This window comes from Sardina pilchardus, chromosome 11 (genome assembly GCF_963854185.1).
Source record: "Sardina pilchardus chromosome 11, fSarPil1.1, whole genome shotgun sequence".
Lineage (NCBI taxonomy): Eukaryota > Metazoa > Chordata > Actinopteri > Clupeiformes > Clupeidae > Sardina > Sardina pilchardus.
In genome coordinates this window covers 11364241-11384532 of record NC_085004.1, presented here as the reverse complement: position 1 = coordinate 11384532, position 20292 = coordinate 11364241, and the positions used below count along the sequence as shown (strand labels likewise).

General features: G+C 43.9%; 1 protein-coding gene across 8 annotated transcripts in view; it reads left to right on the top strand.

Moving 5' to 3' along the window:
- The window catches only part of LOC134095835 (uncharacterized), a 32319-nt gene extending 14755 nt beyond the window's left edge, over nt 1-17564 (top strand). For 4 of the 8 annotated variants that reach the window (XM_062549536.1, XM_062549539.1, XM_062549540.1 and 1 more), the window contains 14 exons: nt 7300-7378; nt 7946-8052; nt 9727-9833; nt 9918-10179; nt 10683-10904; nt 11213-11311; nt 11523-11720; nt 11828-11999; nt 12326-12428; nt 15293-15397; nt 15858-15990; nt 16257-16406; nt 16654-16701; nt 16826-17564. In XM_062549536.1, the coding sequence (XP_062405520.1) occupies nt 7300-7378; nt 7946-8052; nt 9727-9833; nt 9918-10179; nt 10683-10904; nt 11213-11311; nt 11523-11720; nt 11828-11999; nt 12326-12428; nt 15293-15397; nt 15858-15990; nt 16257-16406; nt 16654-16701; nt 16826-17383 (2343 nt within the window). In that variant the 3' untranslated portion in view covers nt 17384-17564. Of the gene's footprint in view, nt 1-5708; nt 6033-6325; nt 6589-7018; nt 7202-7299; nt 7379-7945; nt 8053-9726; nt 9834-9917; nt 10180-10682; nt 10905-11212; nt 11312-11522; nt 11721-11827; nt 12000-12325; nt 12429-15292; nt 15398-15857; nt 15991-16256; nt 16407-16653; nt 16702-16825 lie in introns of those variants that run through there. The other 4 variants (XM_062549538.1, XM_062549537.1, XM_062549542.1 and 1 more) reach the window with 4 other exon arrangements.
- The last annotated feature ends 2728 nt before the right edge of the window (nt 17565-20292 follow it).

The window sequence follows — 20292 nt, the reverse complement described above, 5'->3', positions numbered from 1 at the left end:
CGGTGCGCTACCAACATGGCGGCAATATTCCTAGAACGTAACACATGTGCCCGAGCCCATTGCACTTTACTGCCAGCTCTTGTGTGAGTAGGAGCACAACACAAGTTATCCCAACATAAAGATAATCACCACGCGGTTTACATCGCTCTCTGTTATTACAAAAATATTTGATGCCAGTTTAGCAAATTGGCGTTTTGATCAGTGCCCAAACTTGTGACTCACATATGCAACTTCCATGTTACAAAAAAACTCAAAACAATTAAACTGATACTAAAATAAAGTATGACCACTAGAAGCAATATAGCTGACCCCAATGCATAGCATATGAAAGGCATTCCCATTCTTCTTCTTCTTCTTCCTTAGTGTTTAACGGCAGCTGGCATCCAATTTGTTGCATTGCTGCCACCTCTAGGTCCAGTTCGTTACTGCGTTAGATTCTTTTTATGAGGCCAGTGTCTCTCAAGTATTTAAAAAGCCAACACTTTCCCTTCCCCATTGCTCCCATTTCTAAAATGTTTCTCACTGACATTTCTTCCATACCCAGTTTCCTGAGTTCTGTAATAAGTTCCAGCCTTTCTTCATGATAGCTCGTACAGGCAATGAGAACATGGTGAACTGTCTCTGGCTGTTGGCACTCAATGCACAATCCACTCTGGTGCTTTCCTAAAAGGAAAAGTGTGTTATTAAGGTGGGTATGTCCTATTCTCAACCTAGTAATAGTGACTTCATCCTTCCTTTTCCCCCCTCTACTCTTACAGGTTACTGATTCAGTCACTCTGCTAGCTATTGAGAATAAATGTCTCCCCTTGCTCTCTTGCTCCCATTGTTGCTGCCATTTTAAGTTAACTTGTTTCCACACAATACACTTGCCTTCTGCTTTTGACAAAGCTATATTGACATCCACACTTTCTTTTTTAACAGCTTTTTTGGCTAGTTTGTCCACCCTCTCATTCATTGCAATGCCAATATGAGCAGGAACCCACATCAATGTTACCTCAACACCTTTCCTTGCCACCTCCCTTATAGCCATAAGGATGTCATACACTAAGTCTTGACGACTTCTGGACTGGCCTGTCCCAACACTCCTCACTGCTGAGACAGCATCACTGCAAATCAGTACTTTATGATTATTTAACTGAACTGCCCACTGTACTGCCATTAAGATAGCATATAGCTCCACTGTGAACACATTCAAAAAGTCTGCAGTTCTCTTAAATGACTCAACGTTCCATCCTTTAACAGCAAATGCTGCTCCAGTGGCATCTACCTCTGGGTCTTTTGACCCATCAGTAAATATCTGAATGTGACCTGGGTATTTCTCCGCTACTTGGGCGTAAAACTCACTGACTAGATCTACATTACTGTCTTCAGCTTTTAAGTCAAGTAAGCTTACGTCAACTTTAGGCACCTCTAATTGCCACAAGGGAATTGAAGGCCATAGTACCACAGGACAGAAGATCTTATCGTATACAGCCATCTCCTTTGCTACCTCATCACCTGCCCACCCAAAACTTGGTAGTACTGCCACTTCTCTCTCCCAACTTGGCTGACACACTAATTTAACTGGGTGATTGTCTCTTTGGCCCGCCATATTTATCCAATAATTGGACTGCAGATGCTTCCGGCGGAGACTGAGAGGCATTTCTCCTGTCTCCACCTGAAGGGCACATATGGGAGATGACTTTACCGCTCCTGTACATATTCTGAGAGCACTAGCCTGAACTAGGTCTAGCCTAGCCAGAACCGTTCTGGAGGCAGATCCATACACCAGGCTACCGTACTCCATTCTTGACCTTATCAGGTACACATAAATTTGTTTTAAGGATGCCATATCAGCCCCCCATTCTGTTCCTGCAAGACATCTCATTATATTCATGACCTTTTTGCACTTGTCAACCACTTTCCCTATATGGCACCTCCATGTCAACCTAGTGTCAAAAAATACACCCAAAAATTTAAAGCTGTTCACCCTTTCCAAGTCATTGCCATACAGGGACAGTCTTATTTCCTCCCCAATCTTCTTTCTAGTAAAAAACATAGCCTTAGTCTTTTCTACAGAAAACCTAAAGCCCCATCTCCTGCCCCACCCTTCCACCTGATTTACAGCTTCTTGAACCTTCTTCACAATAAAACTTACATTCTTCCCCCTTTTCCACAAACTTCCATCATCTGCAAAAAGAGACTTGCCAATCCCTGGATGGACATCTGAAAATACGTCATTTATCATGATGTTAAATAGTATAGGGCTTATTACACTCCCTTGAGGAGTACCATTATCTACCAGACATTTCCTTGAAGTTTCTGAACCTATTCTCACCTGTATGCTTCTCTCACTTAAGAAGTCCATAACCCAGTTAAACATATTGCCTCTTACCCCCATCATGTGCATTTTAATCAAAAGGCCATCTACCCACAGCATATCATACGCTTTTTCTACATCTAGGAATACTGCCACCACAGTTTCTTTGCTTATTTGAGCTTTCCTTATCTCATCCTCCAAACATACTATTGAGTCAATAGTGCTTCTACCTTTCCTGAACCCACTCTGGTAATTGGCCATCAGCTCCTTCTCCTCAACATAGTGCATTAATCTTCCATTGACCAGTCTTTCCATTAACTTACCTACATGAGATGTTAGAGCTATCGGTCTATAGCTTACTGGGTTACTACCATCTTTCCCTGGTTTTTTAATTGGTACTATAACTGCTTCCTTCCATACTGATGGAATTTTACCCCCCTCCCACACTGTATTATACAGGCTTAAAAGCTTCTGGAGACCTTCATCACTTAAGTGTCTCAACATAGCATAGCAGATTTCATCTTTCCCTGGGGCTGAGTTTTTACATTTGGCTAATGCAGCCTTTAGCTCTTCTAGAGTGAATGGGACATTATATTTATCTTGGGCCTTTTCTTTCCTTTTGATAAATTCAGAGTAGGCTTCCCTAGTGTCTGCCCTGCCCTTCTTCTCTTCCTCTGATAGATTATGAGAGCTATGCACTTTACTCAGTGTTTGCACCATCATTTCTGTTTTCTCTGCATCTGATACTGCCAACTGACTGCCATTAGAAAGGATAGGGTAGCTCCACTCTCTTCTATTCCCTTCCATTCTTTTGATCATCCCCCACATTTGATCAATAGACGTCGTGTTCCCAATAGAGCTACAGAACTCCCTCCAGGATGCCCTCTTTGCCTGTCGTATGGTTCTCCTCACCACTGCCTGTGCTTGCTTATACTCAACCAAACGTTGAAAATTATGAGTTCTTCTCAGAGCTCTGAAAGCTTGATTCCTACTCTTTACGGCTTTGTCACAGTTCTCATTCCACCATGGTACAGCTTTCTTCATACCCATGCCTGAGCTTTTAGGGATAGAGTCTACTGCAGCCAAAAAGATACTCTGCCTTATTTCAGTTTCATACTTTTCAACATCCTCCTCCTCTTGCACAAAATTGAGGTAAGAGTCACTCACTTCCATAAATCTTTCCCAATTAGCTTTTTGGAAAACCCATCTACCATTTCTCTGCTCTGCAGGTCTTGGGAGCTCAATATTCAGCCTACTTATAATTGGATAGTGGTCACTTCCTATGGTACCTTTTCCATATACTTCCCACTCACATCTTGGGGCTAGCCTGCTGGATATTAGTGTGAGGTCTAACACTGATTCTTTGCCACTTCTTACATCTATTCTCGTCTTTCTTCCATCATTTAAACAAACCAGATTTTTGTCATTTAACATATCCTCTACGATTTGACCATTGTTATCTGTCTTATCTCCTCCCCACAAGGTACTATGAGCATTGAAGTCCCCACACCAAATTATGTTATCATTGTCCTGCCCTTCAACCCTTTCCATTTCACTGCACTCTAATTGTTTACATGGATTATAAAAATGTATTATTACTAGCTTCTTTTGTCCCACCCATACCTCCACCACTATATATTCCTGGTCTTTCCCTATCCCCACTACTCTATATGGAACACCCCTCTTTATGAATGTTGCACACCCTCCCCCATTTCCCTGTTCTCTATCACGTCTAACAGCAATATAACCATACAAAACAAAGTCCAATCTAGGTTTCAACCAGGTTTCTTGAATACAGATAATATCTGGCTTCTCATCTCCACTATCTATAAACTTTTTAAAATCCTGCCCATTTGCTAACAGGCTTCTTGCGTTCCATTGTAGTAGTAGCATGCCAGCTAAAGTCATCCCACTCCTCCTTCCTGACTTGATTGCACACTTAGCCCATCTCTTATTTCCTCCCATTTAAGCCCAACCATACCCAGGTGCTGAGTTGCCGCTTTCGCAATAATTTGAATTCTCTCCGTTTTTGATTTAACTTCGGCTGTTGCATTTATTACCCCTGCAATAAAGATGACTAGGTCTCTCTTTTCTTCCCATGTCTTCTTCTCCCTTTCTCTGAACACTTCCTGCCTCTGTTTCCATGCAGTAGCTGAAGCCATTTCCCTTCTAGCATTTTCTCCACCAGCCCTCTTTAATGTGTCTACTCTTTTCACAGCTTCTGCATAAGACACATTCTCCTTTGTTTTGACACTGTTGACTTCAACTTCTCTCTTCATGACTTCACAGCCCCAGAAGGCAGCACTGTGCCCTCCACCACAATTGCAACACTTTGGGCTTACACCCTCCCCACATTCTCCATATTCATGCCCTCCACCACACTTAGCACACCTTTTTTCTTCCTTACATCCTTTTGCCATATGGCCAAACTTCTGACAGTTAAAACACCTCATTGGTTTTTGTGCAAATTCCCTGACTCTATACCTCATAAAACCAAAGTACAGCTCACTGGGGAGGTCCTTTGTATTGAACTCTATCAGAACTGATTCACTCTCTACTTTATCAACACCCCTGGTTAAACGTTTTGCGTCTTTCACTGCTCCACACTTCGCTTTAAGATTTTTAATCAGATCCTTCATATCCACAGATACTGGAATACCATAAATTACCCCTTTACTTCCACTCTCACCCACCTTTACTACCTTGACCACAACAGCTTTCCCAACAGATTGTAACTTTTGGGCTTTCCCGCACTGCTCCTCTGAACTGCATCCAATTAACAAATTTCCGTCATTTAAGACCCGAGCGAATCTTACCTCCCCCACCTGGTTCTTGATCACTTTCGTAAGTTTAAGTGGGTCTAAGTGCTTAACTCCCCCTTCCCCTGAAAATCGCACAACAACATTAAGCTGGCTTTCACTCTCTGACCCCTCATTCCTTATCCTCTTTAGCGTTCTCCCTGCACTATTACCTGCGCCCTCCTCTTCCAATCCATCCATATTACCATTATCAATTTGGCTCCCAGCCATTGCTAAGAGTAGGGACTGTGAAAGCACCGTATACCGGACCTATACAGGCCGTCGGCCGGTACCCACACAACTACCCTCCTCTAGCCCCACTTAATTTACACAAATCAAAGGTTAGGATTGTGTTGGCTTTTCACTTGTGAAACTGTTTGTTCCAAACCGTTTTTCCTTTCTCAGGAGTTGATTCAGACCTCGCGCCGCTCACCGACCCACAGCACCGACTACTCCGTTCCCAGCTGCCATCAGAACCAGTGAGGCATTCCCATTGTGGGCCGAGATATTTTTTCTAGAAGAAAATCCCATCCACTCCCGCTAGCCTCTACGAACGCAACCAGTAGGTGGCGATGAGATTACTTTCCCTCAGTCGTGATGTCATCACTTCGCGCTTTGTTTATATGCTAGCACTGTCTGCGCGCCTTGTAAGGACACTTCTCCCTCCTGTTCGTGTGTCTTAGTTTTTGCCTTCATGGTCGTACGTTGCTGCTTAGTGGGATGTAACAGCGCAACCCACGATCGGAAGGGGAAAAGAATCACTAATACCATGACTTTTCACCGTTTTCCTACTTGGAAGCGCCACCATGGAGACCAAATCTCCGAAATAACGAAGAGTCGTCGGCTTGCATGGATCGCCGCTGCAAGACGACCAAACATAACTTTCCACAGTATCCCGGTGTCGATGAGAGTATGTTCTCTGCATTTTCATTCTGGTAAGTTACAGATGGTTACGGTTTTCTTGTTTCTTGTTTTCTTGTTTCTTTTAACCACGGTTAGATAATCTACACGTGCATAGGCTAATCCAAAGCAGTGCTGCGTTTCAGAGAGCAAGCATGGCCCACTGAAACACAACACACCTTTTTCTGCTTAACTTATTTTGTCATACAAGCTGTATGTTGTGTTTCAGAGGGCCAGCTTGGCCCACTGAAACACAACACTACTTTTTCTTCTACACTTATTTTGTCTTACAAGTTGCATGGGATAATCATTTTGATTGTTTCACTAGGAAAACCAGCAAATGAAATGTACATCTCCCATCCGGATTGGGCACCATCACTACACTTGGGGCACACCGAAAAGAAGGTCAAAGACACTGCACGCTTTGAGAGACAAGAAGCAAGAAGACGGCGAAATCAATTTCACTGTGTGGCAACAATGAAACATTTTACCAGGCAGGGGCAATATTTGACGCCATTCTCAGTTACCTGCGACTTTCCGTTTCGATTGGCTTACCGGTAGTTTCAACCTAGCATCAACTCAATATGGGAGGTAGTTCACCATCCCTTCTGTGCATGTGTGTTTTTGTATGTGAGCATGTGAGCAGTGTCACAGAGCTCTCCATGTCGTGTGTGTGTGTGTGTGTGTGCATGGGGGGGGTGATGATGTGAACTGTCTCATCCAGCTCTCTTCTGGCACAGATCTGATGGAATTATGAGTGAAGTCTATTAGGATGCACTGCTATATTTACTCAAGTGGTAGGCTACATAGTATGAGTTATGACCATGTTGTACTTCGCTCTGGACAAAGGCATCTGCTAAATAGCATAACCATAACCATACACGTTATTGTAGCCTAGTGTTTGCAGCAAACTAAGTCACTTTTAAAATTAAAATGGTCCCACGCCGTACTTCACCGTGACCTCTTCATGATTACTACTGAAATCAAAACAGAAACTCGCAGGTAACTGAGAATGGCATCAAACATTTCCCCCGGCTGGTAAAATGTTTCATTGTTGCCACGCAGGGAAATTAATTTAATTGTTTCAAGACTCACACTGCAATATAACCAACAATAGTTTAATTGATTACAAATGTATGTAATCAAGGGAATTGTTTATGATCAGTCCTCGATCGTCGATTAATTATGCCCATCCCTAGTTGATGTATGTATTTACATTTCATTCAGTGCATAGCAGAGCTTTATTTTAAAAGAACAGTCCCCTTTAAAATGAAATATTCTATTTTTATTTCTATTTCTAAGGCTCAAAGAAAACGGCTGGTTTCCAATGCAGTCCCGGTCCTTTTCGAACGGAGCACCCCTCTGCTCCAGGAGAAAACAGGTATTCAAAGATAATTTTTTCCCCCCTGATCTTCATTCCCGTTTTGCCCCAGTCCTCCATCATAGTGTTGCTAATGCAGTGATGATGCCCTAAGTACGAGTACTTTATGTATTTTTTTGTGTTCAATACAATCCACATATTCCATTTTTCTTCTGGTTGATAATGAAGACTATGACATAAGTATTGGTAGCTTATATAACATTGGCAATACAAACCGAATGGCAGTTTAAGAGTTTTGCGCAGTACTGTACATCAAACTAGTACTCCTGTGTTTCATGACCGCACTGAGGATGCTCTACAAGATGGCCGTTGAGTTAGTGGGACTTGTTTACAAGGACTCTGCTTTGCCAGCAAGTCCAAGCGAAGTTGTAAAGCTTGGGTGGTAGATACTAATGGGGGAACACTGGCCTGCTGTAACTTTAAACCAAAAAAAGAGCTTTTTTGATGGTGTGATCGTTATCAAAAAGAAATGTATGGGACATGATGACACTTGCCATGGAACGTCTCCGTTATGGTATATCAAAATGTATAACAATTCCAAGCATCTTTACTGTGTGATTGTTCCAGATTCCGACATACCGACATGTCTTGCACGGGAGGGCATGCCCTCACAAGGAACTGAAGAGCCTAAAATGGCTGTGGACTTCCACACCCTGCTGGAGCGGAAAGACAAGGTGAAATGGCATTAGTGATTGCCGCATTTCTCGATGCATGATGCGTCTACATGTCATTGATGTTTATACAGTACCAGTCAAAGGTTTAGACACCTTCTCATTCAATGGTTTTTCTTTCTTTAAAAAAAAAAAAAAAATTAGCATATTAGATTAATATTGAAAACGGCAAAACTACGAAGGAACACATGGAATTATGTAGGCAAAAAATGACAATTTCACCTTCAGAGCAATCTTGAGAATGATACAAATCTGACAGCCAATCAGAATCCATCAGATTTTAGCCAATCACGTTCATCAACATGAGACATTCCTTATCGTTGGTCGGTGTGGATGCTTCTATCGTTCTAATTATCGTTCCTGCTGGGAATGGCCCTAAAGCACCAACCAGATGGGATGGCAAGGCATGTGGCTGCAGAATGCTGTGGTAGCCAGCCATGCTGGTTGAGTGCACCATGCATTTTGAATAAGATCATCAATACTGTCACCGAGGAAACACCCAATCACCATCCCTCATCCTCCATGCTTTATGGTGGGAGCCACATGTGTAGAAACCAGAGCCATAGAAAGAGAGAGTTGCGACACGCTTTGATGTTGCCGCCACACTATCAAAAGTTCCAAAAAACCAGTGCTGAATCGCAGGAGGGTGGGATGTACTTCTGGATGCTGGAAGGTGTAATCTATTAACTCATTGACTACTGACCAAGAGATTGGCTGTAAATAGTTCCAAAAGTCCCATAACGAGGAAATAGCCTGGAAAAAGCGCTGCCATTTTTTCCTATGGAGGTCTATGGGAGTGTCGCCTCTCTGTTTGATCTACCGCTCTGGTAGAAACCATCTGCTCACCTTCTCTGCGTCACACGACAGGGGGACCAAAAAAATCTGAAATTTGGACTCATCAGACCAAAGTACAGATTTCCACCGGCCTGATGACCATTGCTTGTGCTTCTTGGCCCACTCAACTCTCTTGTTGTTTGTTCCTCTGTAGCGCCATCTCTGCAGCTGTCCCCTGAACAGTTGATGTTGAGATGTGTCTGCTACTTATGTGGTCTCTAATTTGAGGTTAGAGGTTTCTGTTCATTCACGGGCTGTGAGGCTGGTAACTAATTAACTTCCCCTCTGCAGCAGCGGTAACACTTGGTCTTCCTCTCCTGAGGCAGTCCTCACAACAGCCAGTTTCATCATTGCATTTGATGGTTTTCACGACTGCTGTTGAGGATACATTTTCCAGATTGACTGACCTTCATGACTTAAAGTGATCCTGAACTGTTTCTCTTTACTTACTTCAGTGGTTCTTGCCATAATATGGATGAGAATAGTAGTCCAGTAAGGCTATTCACTGTAAATGAGCTGTGTACCAACCCTTCCCTACACAACTCAACTGATGGTCTCAAATTCAAGGGAAGAAATTCTACAGATTAACCCTTGACAAGGCACACCTGTAACTGAACACTATTCCTGGTGACTACTTCACAGATCTGATTGAGAGAATGCCAGAAGTGTGCAAAGCAGTCATCAATGCCAAATATAGCTACTTTGTGGAATCTAAAATAAAAATTCCTTTTTTTTAATTTACGACATAATTCCAGATGTGTTGCTTCCCATTTTGTATGTCTTCAGTATTGATCTACGATGTGTACGATGTTGTATGCCTTCATACAAATGATATTTTCACAGAAAATCAAAGAACTGAAAAGCCTGCTGGGGAAAGAGAAGGGCAAATTGCGGGCGCTCCGTTTCAGATTCAAGAAGAAAATCAGTAACCTGCAGTCTCAAGTATCCACGTACGTAGCAGCGATGGCTAAAGTTATTGCAAGTGTAACCTTGATAATACACAAACAGTTATTTTTTATAATTTTTGTGTTCAGACCTCAGCCTCAGCAGAGCACAGAGACATACGCTCTGGACACAAGCTGCCTCCCAAAGGAGGCCAAAGAATTTGTGGAGGGGCAGATCGCCATGGCGAAGGCGAGGAGCCATGGTCAGCGCTACAGCAAAAAACAGAAAGACCTGGCGGTCCGTCTTTACCACCACAGCCCAGCATGCTACCAGGAGCTGAAGAGCACATTTCAACTACCTACTCCATCCACCCTGATAAGGCATATGATGGACAGTCTGGGGAGTTTTGAAGTAAGTGTCTGTTACTAGTTGGGTTTCACCAAACCTACCGTAACCATGTAATAAGGGTTTTGGAGCCCTTTTTTTGTTGTTGTTAACAAAATGTTAACCAAAACAATTTGGTGAAGCAACTTGGACACCATCCTTCATGTTGGATGTTTACCGTAATTTCCGGACTATAAGCCGCACCAGTGAAATTTAGGGGGAAAAAACAAATGTGTACATGTACAAGCCGCACTGGACTATAAGCCCGCAGGTGTTGGACTGTAGCCTGTAATATCCATAGGTTGAGAAGCCCCCCTAGTGGCCGTTAGCTGTAAAAACACACAGATTAGCCGCACTGTTGTATAAACCGCAGGGTTCAAAGCATGGGAAAAAAGGCGCGGCTTATAGTCCGGAAATAACGGTATATCAAAGTAAACATCTGGGCTGAAGATCTGGTCAAGCCAAATTCCATGTAGTAAGCTAGCATATAATGCATACAATGTTTTTAAACCAACCACTTCTTTCTCCAGCCCGGATTTCTTCATGGGGTTTTGGCAAAGCTCAAGGCCGAGACCGAAACCATGGCCAATGAAGAGAAAAACTGTGCCATTGTCATTGATGAGATGGCCATCAAAAATCAGCTTGACTACAACCGCAGGCTGGATTGTGTAGACGGGTTAACAGAACGTGGCAAAATGGCAACTCAAGCCATGGTATTTGTGGCTAGAGCCATAAATGGAAAGTGGAAGCAGGTAGTTATTACAAAATAACAATGCACACACACAAATGTCAATGTCAGATTCCCAAATAAAAACCTGTGGATGCTATAAGTGTCATGTCCTCGATGACTATGTCTGTCGCCCTTTGCCTTTGCAGCCTCCACCAAAGGCTCTGTACCCTTTGAAGGTACATGAAGCCAGAGGTTACAAAGACAAATGGAAGACAAACAATGTATTACAGAACATTTCACAGAATACAATTATATTTAATTGTGAACAGATGCAAACTTTTGGACTCAACTGTATATCAAAATAATCTTTTCTCAACTCCCTTTTTTTAGGCAATTGGATACTTCCTAACAGCGTCCACAATGCCAGGTGAAGAGATTGCAGCCAAACTTCGGGAGACAGTCGCCTACCTAGAAAGTTCTGGGCTGAATGTATGTTATACACACAACTGTGCACAATCTTGGTATCATTCCTCACACCATTCACCCACTCTGTATCCAAAAACACACCGTTAAAGCCCGTTTCCATTACAGGAAGTTTTACAGGGCCGTTCGTTTCCGCTTCCTTCAGACGAACTACCCCATAATGCAGCGTGCCAGGAACTTCTACAGGGCTGAATCAAGTCTTTTTTGTTACTTTCAGGTCAAGTGCGTCGTCTGTGGCCAGGGACCAACAAACGAGGAGGCCATGAAGATCTTGGGAGCCTCCCTAGACATCAACGAGGATGGCGATGTATCTCACTGTATTAACATTGAAAAAGATAAAAAGATCCCCCTCATCTTTGATGTTCCACAGCTGGTCAAGGCCATTCGAAACAACTTGAAACAACATCCAATAAATGTACTAAATGTCAACTGTACTTTTTTTAAATGTGAAATAGTTCCATAACATTACATACAAGTATCACTGTTATTGTGGTTAAAGTTATAGCAATTGTGTTCCGCTAGATTCAAGGGAATGAGGTGTCCTGGAGACACCTGCAGGATTTTTACCTCAAAGACAGGAAAGGTGTCATCCGGCGGGCCCCAAAGCTTACAGCGCGCCACATCTACCTGCCTCCGTTATCCAACATGCGCGCTAGTCTGGCCATTCAGATCTTCAGCCACTCTGTGGCAGCTGGTACATCATCTGCAACAGTAACACATCACAAATAACCAGAGGCGGAAAGGTCCAGCTTCAGAAAGTAAAGATCCAACCATGTATTGGTTCTACCAGTGCACTTAACACGGGTGATCTCACTAATTAGCTGCGCTACCTAATGTAGCTGAAGAGTTGTGTTACTTAGAACCGTCATAAATGAATGGTTGGCACAGATATGTGGTAGGACTGACTTACTTTCTGAAGCTGGACTTTTCCACCTCTGCAAATTATAAATAAAGATTTCAGCTATAAAAGCTTATTACTGATATCACAAACCATCTGACTTTCTTTCCTAAATCCACAAGGCATGCAGGCCATGGTGTTGCAACACCAACTACAAGATGAGGCCCTCCACACTGCCACATTTGCAGAGGACCTGGACAGGCTGTTTGATGTCCTCAACTCAAGGTAAACAAATGACATTTTGGCAACTCTCCTTAGAGTTGCAGAATGTGTTTGTTACCTTTCCATTTTAAATACATGGAGGAAGTAGCAACAGTCAAAGACAATTTCCAAAGAGCTGTGTAGAGTAGACCAGTGGGGTATTCCAAGTATGTGGTTTAGTGAGGTGGGGATGTTAACTCGGTCATTTAAGGATTTTGAGCTTCATTCACTTTTTAAACCTACTGCTATTATTGAACACAACTGTACTCTGGCCCTAGCCTGACGAGCCAGACCCACATCAAGATGTAGGGTCTGGACACTCACCGTAGACAGGGCTCAATCGGAGGGGTGGGATAAACGGTTGTCTTTCAAATTCCCTCCCCGCAATAGGATAACGCTAAACGAATCATCATCTTGTTTTCAAGTAGCAGGATGCGTAACCTTCCCTCTCCACGCAATAGGATAACGCTAAGCGAATCACCTTCTTGTTTTCAAATAACAGGATGCGTTACCGTCGCAACTTCTGGTCGCATGTCAGTCACCATTATGTTAAGCCCACCCACCGACTCTACACACGCTGTGATTGGATCGCTGGTGCTGGGGGTTCTCAGCTCCCTGGCTCAACGGAGCGTTGCTAGACCGCCCCGCCAGCCAAATTACATTTGCTGCCGCTAGGGGCGTCTAGATTTCTAGGCTACTCTGGCCCATCATCAAATGCATGACCTCGTTTGAAAGCTGAGACCTTGTCGATTTTATTTCAGTCAAAATGACTGTGTTGTGTACTGGGTTGCAGAATGTTGTTTTTCTTTCAGCCGATAATGTACATCTCTGGAACTGACCACATTTTCCGACCCCCTGGCTTATTCCAGAGGTGTCCAATTCTATTGCTACGGATGCTCCCACATGCCCAAATTATTTTGTACAGCAGGTCGCAGAAAATGAATGAATCACTGTGTTGGCTTCCTCTGTATGCAGTTCTGTCAGATTTTTTCAGACTTTGGAACTTTTGGTGAAAATGTCTGTATGCATTGAACATTGTTGGAGGCTTCTTTTTATTTTTGTAGGTTTTTTTGCTGTGATTTGTGGATCCCCTAGATCTGACATAATATAAAGAATTCTATACAGACCTGTGTAGAAATGGTCCACATACAACCTATATATCCTGTCCCTAGATGCTGTGTGGAGACAGAGCATCATCAGCTCCATCACAGAATCATAGCTGAGACCTTTCCCTGCTCCCATCTGGGACTTCCCCCTCATCTGTGATGCCAGTAACGCGTTACTGTATTTTGACCACTTTTTTCGGTAACGAGTAATCTAACGCGCTACTATTTCCAAACCAGTAATCAGATTAAAGTTACTTATCCAAGTCAACGTGCGTTACTATTTTTGTAATTTTTCTTTAGCTTTCTTCTTGTCGTGTATGCTCACGTTTTCAGCACGAGGACAACTCATGTGTAGGCTCCATGCAGCGACACAAATGTAAACTACAATGCAGGGAGCAGAGAGATGCGCGTTTTCTAGATGAAAATACAGTCAGTAGACATATTTTGATTTTGTGTCATCTACACATGACCACATTAAGGTACGTTGTACACTCTGTGTTGGCGACAAAGTGCTGTCTAGCAAGACATCCCGAGTTTGCATACTGTATACAGTGTAGCGGCTCCCCGACGGCCGCAACGGAGAGGGAGAGAGAGGGGTGCGTGTGTGTGCCCGAGACGCATCCAAAACAGAGTGCACCCTGACTGGGCTGTTTAGCTATATCAACCGATACGTTGTCAGTGCAGGCGGGCTTTTATCTCTTTTCTCCCGAACTAAATTAATTAGTTCAATGTTTATGGTACAGTAGCGTCATGGCAGAGTCTTGCACACTGCACTGTTTGTAACAGTGACTTTAGCATCGCCCAGGGTGGATTAAATGATTGCAAAAGAATTGTCGATGTGAGTTTAACAAGTGTAGCCTAATTTCATTGGCATATTCTAAATGGCTGTAGAAGGATGCACAGAACCTAAACTACCAAAATCTTCATATTTTATAACCAGTTCCTATCTACAGGCCTTCCTTATTTGGTATACTGACTAGACATTATTGAACAAACATACTCATCTGTAGGCTATTTGGCTATCTCAGTAGGTTAAAGTATTTTTTAGATACCTCCCTGAAATTACTTTTTGCAGGTTGTGATGTCTTCTAGCCTATATTGTTACTGCAATAAAGTGAGTAGGCCTATTGGCAAAACCGGTTGCTATTTTTATGTTGAGGCGGCGGGGGGCTTCGTTTAAAAAGTAACTAAGTAATCTAACTTAGTTACTTTTAAAATCAAGTAATCAGTAAAGTAACTAAGTTACTTTTAAAAGGAGTAGTCAGTAATCAGTAATCGGATTACTTTGTCAATGTAACTGTGGCAATACTGCCCCTCATACACAACAAGTGTAGCCATTTGAGGAGTCCGCAACGACAAAAAGTTTATACTCCAACCTGCACGGCCTGTCTTTCATATGTTGCTTTATGCCCATCCGTGCTTTGGTAGGAACCATCCTCCTCTCATCCACACTAATGTGTTGGTGTGGGTGAAAATTGGCTTTGCAGACCTTTCGCATTTCAGGATACATTGGCTTCATCTTCGCCAGTCGATCATATTGATCTGTGCCTCTTCTGGCCTCATTTTCTTCATCCGCTTGGGGGTCACTCATAAGAAGTGTGTGTGTGTGTGTGTGTGTGTGTGTGTGTGTGTGTGTGTGTGTGTGTGTGTGTGTGTGTGTGTGTGTGTGTGTGTGTGTGTGTGTGTGTGTGTGTGTGTGTGTGTGTGTGTGTGTGTGTGTGTGTGTGTGTGTGCGCGCGCATACATAAGGTGCCGTTTAATCACATGAAACTGATTCTGCAGGAGGATGAAAGACAGCAAATGGTGGAGCAGGCCTCTAACCACCGATTCCAACAAGCTGGACTACCTCCAGAATTGTATAAATTGGATAAAATCTTGGAAATTTGGGTGAGTTAAGTGTAAAAGGTGAAGTCTATTCTTGGCAGGGGTAGTGAGGGGGCTGGCAAACTTTCACAGATGCAGCTTTAACGCAATAAAAAAAACCTAAGGCCAACAGATACTGAAGTATTGCAAGCATGTCCAGGTCCTTCAATACCAATGTTAAAACAACATTTTGTATTAACATTAAAATGACAATACTGCAGACTACAACTACTACTACTACTACTAAATAATAATAATAATATAAGAACATTTATATTCACATTTAAAGCATTTTTTGGCATGTGTGATCTATTCTGAGGTTAAAAGATAGATAAATAAATAAATACAATGAAAGTTTGGCCTGTACATTCTTAAAAGCATAGAGTTCTGTGGCAGTATAGTATAGTCTCAGTGGTGCTAGTATCTTGACAAGCACATAACAGTATAACAGGCTAAATCTGATCAGAGCGCTTCTTCTCTCAAGATCTGCGAGAGCTCCAGCGTGCCAGACAGGCTTGGTGGTGAGCATACGGAGCATCCTGAGGCTGCACCAGGAGCTGGTGTGTGAAGGCGTGAAGCACCTCTACACATCAACACTGAACAAGGACTGCGTGGAGGTAATACAGCTCATCATGGTTGGTGTACTGGTAACATTACCCTCATTTCCCAACTATTAGCTGCAGCTTATACATTGATTTTACAAAATGTCTTCAGCTATGAGGTACATGGAGGTAGTTAATATGGTATTAATATGGTTTTGTTTCTTTTTACTTCTATAAAACACTGACTGCGACTTATACACAATGCGGCTAACATACAAGAAATTTCTGTAGAATGCTTCCTGTCACAAGTCGTTTTGACAACGGTCCACTCGTGTTTGCAGAACCTGTTCTCGGGGAAGGGAAGGCAACGGATCCACCCCACGACCAGGGAGCTGGCGGCGGCACTGAGGAGCGGATCAGCGCCGTTCATACTCGGCCTTCCGGAAAGGTCCACACCTTGTGCTCATACTGATGGCTCTCATTTGCAACAGGTCAGGCTAATGTTCAATCATTAACAATGAACTAATGTTTAGAAACATTAACAAATAAATAACATCTACCTGAAAGTTAAAATGTAATATTGGCCAACATTTTTATCTGTAATCTCAAGATTCAACTCTTAACATCCCAGCCCACCCTTCTGTGCTCTTAAAGCAACAATAAGGGTTGAGAAATCTTTATTATACCCCCACCATTTAACAACTACATAATATTTGCAACGTGTTTCTTGTGCTCTAGAGTGAACAGGAGCCTGAGCCTATGGACATTGTCTACAACAGTGAGCAGGTAAGCATTGTTTGTGTTATGGTATCATCGTCTTATTTGGGTCCCTGTTCACAATCAACTCATTATGCTTATGATTTTAAAAAAGTGATTCATATCTGACTTGCTTTAAAATTGCCCATCATAGAGTATCCCCTATGTGGACGACGGTCTTGATGCCGACGATGCGACGGACATGCAGAAAGGGGAGCAGGAGGTGCTCACCTACGTGGCTGGATGGGTGATGAAGAAGGTGGCAGAGGATCCCAAACTCGGGGGGTGCTGGGAGTGTGAGCACGCTCTCGTGAAAGAAAAACACATGGAGCACGGTTACAGCGCCGTCTCGAAGGAGGGATCGGAATCGGCCGGCCTCTTTGATCCCTCCGCACTCCTCAGGAACTGCATTGTGAAGTGCGAAAGCATCACTGAAAAAGCGCTGTCTGAAGTCTGGGCAGCAAAGGGCCTGACCAGGAGGCTGAAAGAGGCCCTTCAAAATGGCGGAGCGTTCAGTGAGCTCCACGCACAACACCCGACGCACTCAAAGGCAATTGAAAAGGTGGCCTTAGATAAGTTTGTGATCTGTCGGATCGGAGTCGAACTGAGGGCCCGTAATCAATCGGCTGCCCAGATTAAAAAACGAAAGGGCGGTCCGTTGAAACATGCCACGGCAAGAAAAAAGCTGGCCTGCTTAAACGCCACAAAATAAAATGTGTTGCTATAACAACCACAACGGTCCATCTTGTTTTGGTTTATGTTCAAGTTTTTCACAATCACTTTTCTGCTTGACTTAGCAGTTGTAAACTAGCGATGGCACTGGAGTGAGAGCGGTGACATATTTGTATAAAGTTTGTAAATTATGATGTTTTTTATTAAATTCCTTAAAAGTTTGCATGTGTGTATGTTTTTTCCATATCAAAATGAATAAATGTTAATAAAGAGAGGCAAGATTATTTTGCTGACAGGTGGAACATCAATACGCCAACGACACGCTCAATCCCAGTGGGCTCAATCCCCATTTTGCGCCCATAGACATGAACTACGACAGTAGTATCTTGCTCTGCCTTAACCATCTTTGCTGTACTTTCTGAAGCCAGACTTTTACACCTCTCCCATTGTCTGTGCATTGCATATGCAACTTCCCTACATTGCCTAAGACGGTTGGGCAAACTCTGTGGCTCAAGGGCCACATTGGGTTTTGAAAATGGTCCGGCAGACCGCAACCCCCCAGAAGTTCGGCATAAACCGGATTGGGTTAGGATCAGCCTTCAAGGACCTGTATAAGCCTACTCACCTACTGGAGTATGGACTGGGCAAAAATAGGCTTGAGTGTTGTTTGGATTTTATTCAATAGTGTCAGTAAATGAGGCACCAAAATCTGCCTTTTCACATGGTCTGGTTACTGCCGTTTGCAATCTGCCTTTTCGTATGGGTTACTTGCTGTTTGTTGTTTGTTTACTGCTGTGTGCATCGAAAACCCGGTGCCATAGAGAAGCTGGGTTTTGGATGCACAATTACATCTAACCAGGCTACTGAGAGAGAGAGAGGGGGGGGGGGGGAGGCAGCCATCTGGCTACTGAGAGAGAGAGAGGCAGCCATTTAACCAGGCTACTGAGAGAGAGAGAGGCAGCCATTTAACCAGGCTACTGAGAGAGAGAGAGGCAGCCATTTAACCAGGCTACTGAGAGAGAGAGCGCGAGAGGCAGCCATCTAACCAGGCTACTGAGAGAGAGAGAGAGAGGCAGCCATCTAACCAGGCTACTGAGAGAGAGAGAGAGGCAGCCATCTAACCAGGCTACTGAGAGAGAGAGAGAGAGGCAGCCATCTAACCAGGCTACTGAGAGAGAGAGAGAGGCAGCCATCTAACCAGGCTACTGAGAGAGAGAGAGAGAGAGGCAGCCATCTAACCAGGCTACTGAGAGAGAGAGAGAGAGAGAGAGGCAGCCATCTAACCAGGCTACTGAGAGAGGGAGGCAGCCATCTTTGTGCTGCTCTGGTGCTGAGAGCCGACAGGAGGTGTTCCATGTCACGCCAGTGTGAGTGTGTGTGTGTATGGTGTGTGTTAGGGGATGTCTCAGCCCTGGTGTTCCATGGAAGGAATGTCACGCCAGTGTGTGTGTCTGTGTGTGTGTGTGTCTGCATGTGTGTGTGTCTCTCTGTGTGTGAGGGGATGTCTCAGCCCTGGTGTTCCTTGGGAGGAATGTCACGGCAGTGTGTGTGTGTGTGTGTGTGTGTGTTTGTGTGTGTGTGTGGGAGGGGATGTCTCAGCCCATGCTTCATTGGAGGGATGTCAAGCCTGTCTCACAGGTTCTACAGAGAGAAGTGGGGGCGTTTTGAGATTTGCAGAAATAGCACTGCAACACAACACACACACACACACACTTTTCGCCTTTGTGTGGATCTCCCTGGGAGAGGAGCGGGTACAGGGCACCTCTAGTCGGCCTTTGATCACTTGACTCAAAGAGAAAACACAGCACTATAAAAAAAATTGTGTGTGTGTATGTGGTGTGTTGCGTTATGTGTATTATATAGTGGTATATGGCTGTCTTTCCTCTTCTCCTCCTCTCCTCTCTTCTATCTCTTTCTATCTCTCCATCTCTTGTCAGTCTTCTTCCCATACCTTTTTGTAGAGCTGCTTCAGTTAAGGAAGCTGAAGCTGAAGGCATTGCTTTGCTTGGTAGAAATTGCTTTAGAAGACAAGGTCAAATTGTGTCCTGCCCCTCAGCTCCTCTCCTCTCCTCTCCTCTCCTCCCACATCCCCCTCTTCTCCCTCTCTCCTCCCTCTTCCCATCCTCCCATCTCCTCTGCGAGTGTTGTGTTTCTAGGCTGCGTGCGTGCAAGTCTCAGGAGTGGCCAGTAGGGGTCAGAGTTGCGACAGCTGAGAGGCTGCTGAGTCTCTGAAGGCCACTGGAGGTCGATGAAGGTCGAGGCAGCTCCGACATCAGCCTCAGATGCACTCACTCTCCAACCTCTTTCTCTGTCCCCCTTCCACTCTCTTTCTCTCTCTCTCTCTTCTCTCTCTTTTTCAGTCTTACCCTCTCTTTCTCTTTCTCCTGCTCTCTTTTCTGAGTCATTCAATGAGCAGCATTCAACACACACTCACACACACTCACACACACACACACACACACACACACACTGTGCAATCCTGAGAGACAAGCCTCTGAATTAGAAACCGTGTCTGGCAGGAGCAACAGTGCATGATAAACGTGTGTGTGTGTGTGTGTGTGTGTGTGTGTGTGTGTGTGTGTGTGTAACAACAGTGCATGATAAACGTGTGTGTGTGTGTGTGTGTGTGTGTGTGTGTGTGTGTGTGAGGGAGAGGGAGATACAGATAGAGACTGATGGACAGAGGGAGTGAGAAGCTGGACCGCTGGTCATCATTTATGGTTATTGATCTACACACACAGATATACCCACACACGCACGCACGCACACACACACACACACACACACACACACACACACACACACACACACACACACACACACACACACACACACACACACACACACACACACACACACACACAAACACAGAGAGATAAGAGGAAAAAGACAAGAGGACATAGTTAAACTTCCTGAATAACAATGGATTATTATACCACAGAGATAACT